This window comes from Micropterus salmoides, unplaced genomic scaffold (assembly GCF_014851395.1).
Source record: "Micropterus salmoides isolate LMB-PRFRI ecotype aquatic unplaced genomic scaffold, ASM1485139v1 Ms_hic_scaffold_2, whole genome shotgun sequence".
Lineage (NCBI taxonomy): Eukaryota > Metazoa > Chordata > Actinopteri > Centrarchiformes > Centrarchidae > Micropterus > Micropterus salmoides.
The window spans coordinates 31,878,461-31,889,734 of NW_024041150.1; the positions used below are offsets into that span (position 1 = coordinate 31,878,461).

At 36.6% G+C, this 11,274-nt stretch overlaps 1 protein-coding gene across 1 annotated transcript; it reads right to left on the reverse strand.

The window, feature by feature from the left end:
• Nucleotides 1-2,415: 2,415 nt before the first annotated feature.
• Nucleotides 2,416-5,867, reverse strand: LOC119913157 (complement C1q-like protein 4). The gene is made up of 3 exons (XM_038732488.1): nt 5,708-5,867; nt 3,651-3,776; nt 2,416-3,220 (listed from the first exon to the last, which is right to left on the reverse strand). Exons 1-3 carry the CDS (start codon nt 5,712-5,714, stop codon nt 2,946-2,948), a joined length of 408 nt encoding a protein of 135 aa, XP_038588416.1. The 5' UTR covers nt 5,715-5,867; the 3' UTR covers nt 2,416-2,945.
• Between the last annotated feature and the right edge of the window lie 5,407 nt (nt 5,868-11,274).

An 11,274-nucleotide genomic window follows, 5' to 3' on the forward strand; every position in this document is an offset into this window, starting at 1 on the left:
TTGACACAGCTGATGTCATTTGCAGCGTTCACCACTGATATTTCGCAGAGGTTTGTTTTGGGGGACGGCTCAATGGACTGGTTCGCTGCTCAGACTTACTGCAGGAAATGGCACACAGACCTGGCCAGAGTGCAGAACCAGCTTGAAAATGAGGAGCTGCAGAGGAAAATGAACAATGACTCGGTCTGGATCGGGTTAATAAAGAATTCCTGGATGTGGTCCGATGGGAGCGAACCCTCATTCACAACCTGGAAACCAGTAGAGCCCATGCTTGGTGGACTTAGTGGCTGTGCTGCACTTCATGTCAACGGCGATCATCTTGAAATGACAGAGAGGGGTTGCAAAGAAAAACTGCCCTATTTTTGCTACAGTGGTAAACAGTTTTATCTATCTATCTATCTATCTATCTCAAATATTAGAACTATATACCGTATTATATAGTAAATGTCTCAATTTTTGAAACTATACATCACAAGACATGTTTAATGTAAGCAATTAACTCTAATGTGCCATGTATATAAGAATAAATGATGTGGTATTTATTCTATTCACGACACCTCAGAGAGCATTATCACTCTTATGACAAAGAACTGAATGTGAATCTCAAAGAAATCTGATTTGCATCCAAAATCACAGCTTCAAATCTTGGTTTGCATTTCTAGTTTATGATTTGTGCTTCTGAACTTGGTCTTTACGGTAACAAACGTTGGACAAATGTTCTACTAGCGGGGAATCGGTGTGGTGATAGACATAAAGACCAAGCTCATAAGAGCAAAGACAAAATGAGAAGCGCAAAGAAAAAATCTGCAATACAAACAAAAAAATAGATAAAACTCTTAAACTGTAGCTGTGGTTTCTCCACCTGCCAGATAATCATTAACTCTTGTGGCCAAATGTCTTAATAATAGTAATAGTTCAATATTTTGGGCGATAAGCATATTCACTGTGTTGCTGAGGGTTAGATGAGAATATTGATACCATCTACACATCATATTTGTAAGTTAAATGTGATTGTACGGCCAGCAGATGGTAAGCTTAGCTTGTCTTATCTTAGCTTAAAGACTAGAAACAAGGGGATTGCTATTATTGTTCCCTCTTGTTTCTCTCCAGCTCCACAGAGGAAACGCTTGGTGAGACTGAAGCTGACTGCTGACGACTCCTCTGTTGACATGACAGATCTGGCCGTGATGGAGTCAATCCTAAAATGGGTGATCACCACTTTTCACATTTAACCTTTGAAGAATTCCTGACGGCTTGGTTGAAGTCATGAAAATGCACCTGATGTTTATTACACACATTTTCCCACATAGAAGTGACAACACTCTCCAACCCATATTAATTTTGCACATGAAACTCAGTGGATAAGCTTGTGCAAATACAGTTTAGTTATAAATCTTAAAAGAATAACTAATAATGTGCAATGTGACCTTTAATATCTCTTTTTTGTTGCTTAGGTGGAGGGGAGGCTGAGTGATGAAGGTGCATCTCAAGGTGTAAAACTGAGCTGGACGAAGCTTCCAGAGAAGGAAAAAAAGACAACACAAGAGCAAACAAAAACATTCGAAGAAGAGTGTGTCCCATAAATCATGCATCTCATCTAATTATGTGTATTAGTCTCAGCTAGCTTTAATATCTGAATAAAAGATAATTCTTGTTTTAATATTTTGCAATGCCATAAATACATTCTAAGTTCTGTTTATTTCAATAAATCTCTGCATGTTCTAATTTATGCTAATTTGCATAAAGAGTTTATTATATTAATTTTAGGTGGAACTGAAAGTACTAAATGATCAACGTTCATCTAAAAATGTACTGTATAGCCTTTCAAAGATTAAATTATTTTGTACTTATGACGCCATTCATTGATATATCATTTCTTTATAAAGTATGTTTCCTCCAAAAGAGTGAAAAATAAAATGTAATGTAATGGTAATTTGTTGGGATGAAATAAATAGTACATTTTTCAAAATGTCTAAGACAGATGAGTTGAGAGTGAGAACATTTGAAATCAGCATCTACTTTGCATCCAGATGAATGACATCCTAACTCAAGTCTTTGCACTATAACTTGCATAAATTGTACTGAATTTATTTAGAATGTGTGTGTGTGTATGTGTACATACTACTGTACATGTACATAGATAAGTCTATGTTCTATTGTATTGTGCTTTGAGTAATGTATCTGTTCTAATTTAAAATATTTCACCTGTTTACAAATTTCCTGTGTGTGTAATGTGGAGGAACTTTATATATAAATTTTAGACACGTATAAGTGCATAATTATGTATCAGAGATGATTGTGAACAGCAGAACTTTACTGATTATTATATCGTCATGTCATGGAAACTGAGAAATCTGTTTTTGTCTAGTGCAGATGAGAGTTGGTACTCAAATACCAGATGACACAATATTCAGATTCTCAGTAGATATTTATTGATTGCAAGCAAGAGGCATCATCAGCATTACACAGATATTACAGAGAAGAGGCGGTCTCTCCTCAGTTCTTATAGTACTTTCAGATAACACACATCAGGACAACAACAGGACAAACAGGATTTCACTCTAGGTGTTATTCAGCCTTAATTTGCTTGGTGACATTTCCTTGGCTGAGGAGACATTGTTCTTCAGTTATTACACTACAATATCTATCACAATAACACATTCCACCTGCACCTTCTCCTTAAACTCCTCCACATGTACAGGATGTCTCGTTGTTGTGCAGAAATGTTTCTAACATTCTCAGAAGACACAGGAAGAGGTTTCAACCCCCTCCAGGCTAAACTCCTTAATATTGAGTTTACTTGTAATTACTTTCCCAACATCCTAAACATTATTGGCAGCTGTTTAAGTCTAAATTCAAATTTTCATGGCAATATAGTAGATTATTGCACAGTATAGCATCATTGATCTCAGGTTTTCGGAATCATCCTTCTGGTCATTGAATTCTTATGGTTTACTGACCAGAAAACCACTGAAGCTCGTGGTCTTGCCGGCTCCCCAAACACGATAACCTCCAGGCAGGCTCACATACACCTGGTCCCCTACTTCAAGCTTCAGAAATGCTGCATTTCCTGAGTTATCCCCTCTGTCAGAGCCTGTAGTGTTATATGTTGCAACAACGGTCTCGTCATTCTTCATCAGTGAAAGCCCTGATTTGTGTTCTCCAGCACAATAGAAGAAGGTAAAATAATACAATCCTTCAACAGGCGCAGTAAAGATACCTGTGGAAACAAAATAGTATTGATCACATATAAAGGTTTCTGAGAAGCTTTTTGCCTTAAAAGGTATTCAAAATTAACATCTGCCTGCTGCTGCAGGAAACAAGGACGATCACAACTGACTGAACCAAACAGTAAATGTGCTGTAAAAATCATCAGTTAGCTAAAAGAGGGTAAAAGGTTCCTTAGAGCTGATGGTCAGTGCATAGTCGGGTGATAACTCTGTCACTACCAGCACCTCCTTTCATCTGACATAAAGTCAATTCATTCATTGTTCATTTAGAAAATATTGATGTATTGGTCTGGGTTTACGCTGGTTAGCAGTAATTAGATTACTGATGTGATTTATGATACATTGTTACCAGTTTGAGCTAGTATGTAAAATGTCTCACCAATACTCAAACCAAAAAATTAACATGTGTGATGTAATTACCTGAAGGGGCATTGTAGGCTTTACCAATGTTTGTAACCGTTTTGTTGAAAACCAGAGTTTTGGTTGTCTCGAATGGTCCATAGGTCGCTCCGAGGTCTGCCACTGCAGTGAACATCACCTTTTCAACTATAAAACAAAACATTTTCAACGTGTTAATTTGTCGAAGCTTTTCTTTTCATCACAATACATGCATTGCATTGAGAGCAGATTGTAGGTTTAACTTCATACTGATTTTCTACCTTGTCATGTTAATTATGCTGAGAAGATGTTCAAATATGATTTTATGTGCTTTTCAAGCTAGAAAATCAGAGACACAATGTCCTGAATTAAGCTTAATTTATGTATTTATTTTAACATCACATTAGATTATTTCACATACAACAAGACTTACTCCACAGTGCACCGAGCAGTACTAGGTGTAGTGAGTCCGGGCAGTTGCCATAGGCTGGGCTCCATTTGGCTCTGCCATTTCTTTGCAGCAGTTAATGTGCAGGTGGTACATTAGGTGGCAAGTATGAGTTGAATGTATCTATTACCCGATTGTCAAACAACAGCAGGTATTGGAGGTGATGCAGCTGCTAACTTTACTGTATAATTTTTAAAGATTTTAGTGCTGGCAGAGACAGGACACTACCTTTTACATTTCCATTCATCAGCTACACACCATGTGAAATGTTTTTTAATTGACAGCACTGCAGCGTACATAAAAACGATGTGAACCATAAAACACCACGTGCACCATACACATCAGAGATGAATACATGTTTCACAAGACTACATAATGAATGAAATGTGTCTCTCTCAACATATAAAATTTGTTAAAAGATAAAAAAAAAAAAAAGTATCAGTACCATCTCCACTACCTGCAGCGGATTATCAGCTGATAGAGATTCATCACTATATCTGCCACCTCATGAATTTCTCTACCCGTGACACTACGTAACAGGTGGCATGATGGCGCTCTATTGAATTCCGCTTCACTATTGGTTTATATTTCCCCTTACTTTATGCAGAGCACAAATGTTTCCCTATCCCAGACCAGTCTTTTTCTGCTGTGCTCAACCTCAACACAACCTTACCCTAACCCCAACCAGATAAATATACAACACCTAAACATAACCTAACCTTAGTCCTAAACCAAACCACAGTGGGCAACGGAACGGGAAACTCGATTTGAACACTGTCAGCATGTTTCTTCTATGGTGTTCCCCAAGGCCCAATTTAAAAAACATATATTTGAGTCAGGATTGAAGTTTGACAAACAAATAAATCAGGCAGCAAAATGAAGCTTCATGCAGCTCCATTTCATCTCCAAACTCAGATCAGTTCTCTGACCTGGAGAAATTCATCCATGCTTTCATATCCTTCCATCTCAATTAATGCAACTTGTGATATTTTGGTCAGTCTGTGTTTTTTATACCATTTCAAAATGCATCAGCAAGAGTTTTAACAAGGTCAAAATGAGATGTCATATTACTTCCATTCTTGCCTCCCTAAACTGGTTGCCTGTTAGCTAGTCAGGATTGATTTTTAAATCCAATTGGTTGTTTATAAAGTATTAAATGGTCTAGCCGCCTTTTAAATTGCAGAATTCCTGTCCCCATAAAACACTGTAAGTGAAGTGAGATCATCTGGCCAAAGACTTCTGTCTGTCCCGAGTCCAGCTCTAATGTTATAGGGACAGGGCTCTCTCTATCGTTGCCCCAAAACTTTGGAATCCTCTTCCTCCCACTAATGAGATTTCCAAGAGTTGAAGATCTTGAAATACACTTTTACTCAATAACCTTGAAGTCTCTGTACGTCTGTGTTGACCATGTGCCTTAACTTTTCTCTTTATAATTACTATAATTTTTATTATTACTATCATCACTCTGACTTTTTTATTGCCGTTTGTTTCCTTCTTTGTTTTTGTTTTGTTTTCCTTTCTTTGCTGTGAAGCTCTTTGGATCAACTGTGTTGTGTGTAATGCTCTATCTAAATAAAGTGTAGTAAATAAAGAGTTTAGTTGAGTTAATACATTCTTCAATGAAGTCTACAGAGAAAAGGTTTCACTTTACCTGCCATCTCTGTCGGTCAATCACTTGTGTTGGGATACCAGGCAGACTGTGTTTCGCTAGTCTTGGCTCCGTCTCCAAAGCTGTGATTCAGAGGATGTCTGTTCCTGCTTTTATGTTGTTGGCTCAATGATGATGTGTGCCTGCCAAGAATTGGACTTTGTGATCCTTATCTTTAGATTAGGAAAAGATAAGACTTTTACGTGGCACAAGGTAGATTTTTTTGATCAGTTTACAGAACTAAAATTTGTAGATCCCTTTATGCTACTTGAGAAAACAAAGCTTATATACAAAGATTGTAAACAGATAGATGGGTTGATAAACAAGTCATAGAAAAAAAACAATTTTACATGGCGCAGTCTCACAGCCTCAAGGAGGAAGCTGCTTTGAAGTCTGGTGGTATGGTAGCGGACGGCCTTTACTTGTAGAATTTTAATAGTGTGTTATTGCTACTTTTACCTAAAGGATCTGGCCAACTTTGTTTTATAATGATAATAAAAAGTAGTAATAGTAATTACTACCATCACTACTAGCTGCAGTTAGCTTGCTACTAGAGATAAGCGGATGATGCCAAAGGTCCAAAACTTGTTTCACTCCAGTTGTGCCGGGTTATATGTGAAATTAAGAATTTCATGTGACTGATGACACCTGAATCTTCAGACATCACTGGTGCTTCGGATAGCACTAAATTTAGTTTGAGGGGTTTGAAAGTTTTACACTTAAACTCAGCACATAGTGGCATAAGAATAACAGAGAAAAATGGCAATATACATGAAAAAGACATAATCATAAGTATGAGGACTTTTACTTCTGGTAACAAGTACTAATACTTGTAATAAAATCCAGTAATAAAAGTAATGGGGAAAGTAATTTAATCACTCTCCAATCACACTAATATGAAACGTCATCATCTTATCGTCCATAAAAGTTTAAAAACATGAGCCCACAGTGGCTCTCAACACTCAACTAAACTACACCAAAAAGGTAAATTCATGATCGTGTCAACTGTCGGCCGCTACCACCCGATGTTCACTGTGTCTGCTGAGTAAATGTTCTTCATCTAAATTAAATTCAGAGTACTGAAGAGCACATTTTCTTGCCACTGATCCTTGATTTCCTGTTAGAGCAGCACAGATTATGTTGGCATGCATTCAGAGACGTGTTGCGCTATGGATTAACAACGAAGAAGACAGTCGCAGAACATTTAGATACAAAATATTGTATCTTTGATTAAAAAAATGATTTACAGAGTTGTAGGCATTATATTATCTCAAATTGCTTAAAAATGCATAAACCTGCCATATATGAGGAAAAAAGTCAGACCCCAGATTTGATTAGATGTCCAAATAATTTTTGCATTTTTTTAGCTCACATGAAAAATCTAACTTTTATCAATAGTCAAAGTGATGATTTTAAATTTTTTTTATTGTGCTTAAAAAGTGTTACACTCAATATGTATACATATCTTTGATATTCAATGTGTTATGAGTTCATAGATAAAAAGAAAGTGTACTTTATTGCATTTTCTGAAATACTGCCATTTCCTTATCACATGTTTATAATGACTGGTGACAATGTTTTTCTTGGGAAAAGTCGGGCGTGCACTAGGTACTGTTCAAACAAGTGTAAAATGTGGCCCTGATTAGATTTCCGAATACATTTCTTGGGAAACTTTGGGCTTTCACCAAATTTGTTTTCTTTAACCCAGATACATCTTCAAAGAGAGGACATAATATTTATCTCTATTTAACCAAATTGTGTCCAAAGAATATATTTAGACTGATAAGGAAAAATGCCACACATTTGTTCCGATTGGTCTCAAGTCTTGAAATCTGGTATGGACATACTTATGGCAAGTATCTAATAGTACAAATTTGAACTCTTTAGCTCACATAAAAATTCCACTTAAACCAATGCTCAAGTCACGATTTTTAAATGAGGAAACACAGAAATTGTGTTTATTGAATGTTTTCCATAGAGTGTTGTTTAACCTTCATATGTGTGCATATCACTCATATTCAACTTGTTCTGTGTTCACAAATATCAAATAATTGATGTACTCCTTGAGGAACAATCATACAGTCATCTTGAGATACAGTCATATCCTTTGCAAATCATTCGCAGTTATATTTTTCTGAGGAAAAGTTGGGGCGTGCACTAGGTACTGTTCAAACAAATGTGAATTGCGGCCCTGATTAGATGCCCGAGTACATTTCTTGGGAAACATTGGACAACTTTGTTTTGTTTAACCATGGTTACAGCTTCAAAGTGAGGACATAATATTTATCTCTATTTAACCCAAATGTGTCCAAAGAATATATTTAGATTGATAAGGAAAATGGACATTTTTTTTTCTGATTGGTCTAAAGTCTTGAAATCAGGTATGGACATACTTTGGGCACGTATATAATAAAAAAATAGATAATCCCACTTCAATCAATGGTCAACGTAAGGAAAAGCGCTTAAATTGTGTTAAATTAAATGTCTTCCATGGAATGTTTATTAACCTTCGTATGTGTGCTTATCACATATTCAACTTGTTCTATTTTCACAAATACCAAATACTTGTTTGTTGTCTTTGAGGAACCATCATATAGTCATCTTGAGATACAGTCATTTCCTTTGCACACCATTGCCAATTGCATTTGTATCTGAACAATGTGGGCTTTCACTAAGTAATTATGTTTGTAGGAAACTTTGGGCTTGCACCCATTTTTTTTACAGAAATTATACTGGCAAATATCTTAAACATTTTTACACATTCAAGTTTGATTTTTGTGTGTGAATGTCCACATTTTTTTAATTCATTGAGTTACCACAGAAAGATTTACAACGCAACAGTGTGACAGTTCTAGCAAACGGTTCTCTCATTTGTCCCTAGTTTATCACTTCTAAATATTACAGCATCTAACGCTGTCCGTTGCTACATTAGCCACAAAGCTAATCAGTGGGGGAGCGCTAACGTTAATGAGCCGTCAAACTATAGTTTCTGATGTATTTTAAATATATCTGCGAGCCGTTTGTTTGTAGTTTTAGTCGGCGTGTCAGAAATGATTAAACCAGAGCGAACATGTAAATAAACATGAGTTGAACAAGAATCTAACACGGCTTCCTGCCAGACAAAGTTGAAGGTCCTCGTTGTAGACAGTCATGTAGTATTAGATGCATTCAACAGCAGGTCACTGTAACGTTATCGCAGACCATAGACTGTATAAAAGAAGTGAACGTAGTCATCGTGATGTCACCCGTTGGTTTGTGGTCTGCCGTTTTGAAGCCTCGAGTTTGACCTATAGGCTGCCGCCATGTTGATTTTTTGCAACCAGCGGCACTGGATGTGACCATATTTGGACGATATGGTGGAGCTGTAGGTGCATCTGTAATTCATGTTAATGTCATTTTAACAGGGCTGACAACTTTGTCTAGCGAACAACAGTCTTAAAACTAAATGTACTCACCAGAGAAAGTGAACAGCCTACTCCTAATAAGATTTTTCAACGGCGCTGGTTAAATTTACACAGTGCCGTGGGTCACTCTAGCCTGATTGACAGGTCGCCTTGGTAACGACTTGTTAATCAATAGAATAATAATCCTGCCCTGAAGCATACTCTGCTTTATGGTCTATTTTCCTCTAAATGGGACCATGATTTAATAAATGAACATCATGTTGTATTGAAGAAGCTAAAACTAGCGATTGAGACCCTAAACTTATTAGGAAAGTGTTTACTGAGGTAATAAATCAGGTGAGAAGTAGGGTCATTTTACCATTATTTCTAATCGACTTCTTTTTGCAACCAGAAGAGTCGCCCCCTGCTGGCCGTTCGATAGAATGCAGGTTTAAGGGACTTCCGCGTTTGCATCAGTTCTCTGACTGGAAACTACCCGCTTGGTTTCTATGCCCGTAAATCTATGCAACCTTTCTGTCGGGCATGCCGTAGACACTGTAGGTGATGGTGAGCAATATGTAAAAAATGATTTTATCATTGTGTGAGCCAGTCGAGTGAGATACTTATTTTCTGTTTGGTGCGTGTCTTTTAACTGTGTGATTTGGTTTTTCAGTGCCTATATTTAATTACTGTTGTGCAGGTTCTGTTTTGTAGTGTTCTTTTTTGAATGGTTTGTTTTATTGCGTTGCTTTGGACTTTTGCATGTTTTTATTTCGGGGGGCTGCTTTTTTTTTTTTTGAGTAGTGTGCTTTAACTCTAGCCCCCAACAAACTAACAAACTAAAAAAAGTCAAGGGCAACTGGACTTGGTTGAAGATACTGGAAGATGTTTCGTACCTCAGTGGGAGCAAACGTATGAGGAGCCCCTAGGGACATTATTCAGAATTACCATGCATATACATGTACTTTTCCTCTCACATACACATATGAAACCAAACTCATTCACATACTATACTGAAAAGCTCACACACATACAAGTTAAATGCTTTTACACACACAACTGAAAATATTACATTCACACACACAACTGAAACGCTCTCACATACACAACTGAAATGCTCACACACATACAACTGAAACATTCCCACACACACACAAATGAAAACCTGACACACATACAAGTGAAATTCTATGATTGGTCCCAGCCAATGATCCCAGCTTGCACTTCAGGTAAGTTAACATTAAAGCTATACACCAAAACTTTAAATAATGATTTATATGTTATTGACATTATACATAAGATTTAAAATTCCTATTTACTGTAATTGTGGTTTGCAACACCACAATTGTCTAAACGTGAATCAGCTTTAAACTAAGTTCTAACTGTTAAATGTCTAACAAACTATTTGAAGCAAATCAATTAAACCTGAATTCAGATTTTCAATCATTTGGATGTCACTTTATTATAGTGTTTCTTTTAATAAGTCAGTCGTAAGCTAATGTTAAGTTAAATATGGTAACATGAGCTATTTTGCCTGCATAATGGTAGCCATAGTTATTATTTCCACTTTTTGGCCTATTAAGGCATTAAAAGGCCTTCTCTACTTCTATTCCCACTCCCTGCTAGGAAGAGCAGCACTGGATCTCCTCATCGTCCACTGTGGTTTTAAACATCTGTGTTTTATGTCCATTAAAAAAATGGTTTATGGTTCCCATTGCAATAAATTCTAAATATATTTTTACTTTAGACTTATTTTGTCTTTACTACTGACTGAAAATGTTCATTTTACATTCTGATTGTCAATTGAAAGAACCAGCTCATCATGCAACATTGAATATTAAAGCTTAACTCTTTTGCTAAGTGAGAGCTGTCTAATATAAGTAGAAAAGTGAAAATACTGTTTCGTCTTCTGACCTTGATCGGAAAAGGTCAGAAGACGAAATAGTTATGCAGTTTTTTAGCATTGTACCTTATACTTGAAGATAACATAGGAGCCTTACACTAGAGCCAGAGAATGTTTTGAAGAGTGCCTTGTTTGCTGCTCTCATGTACAGTAAGTCTAGTTTAAAGACAAGACAATGAGCACAAATCCAAACAAAACTGGGTAAAGTGCTTAAACAAAGAATGACCTGCTGACTGAGAAATTACGAACCCCACTAGATGTATCATTAATTGCAATGTTGCAAA

What these genes read in the sequence shown, in the direction of transcription:
- LOC119913157 (XM_038732488.1), bottom strand. An exon ending in AGCCTACAATGCCCCTTCAG is followed by an intron (nt 3,221 to 3,650) that starts GTAATTACATCA and finishes TTGTTTCCACAG; the next exon opens with GTATCTTTACTGCGCCTGTT.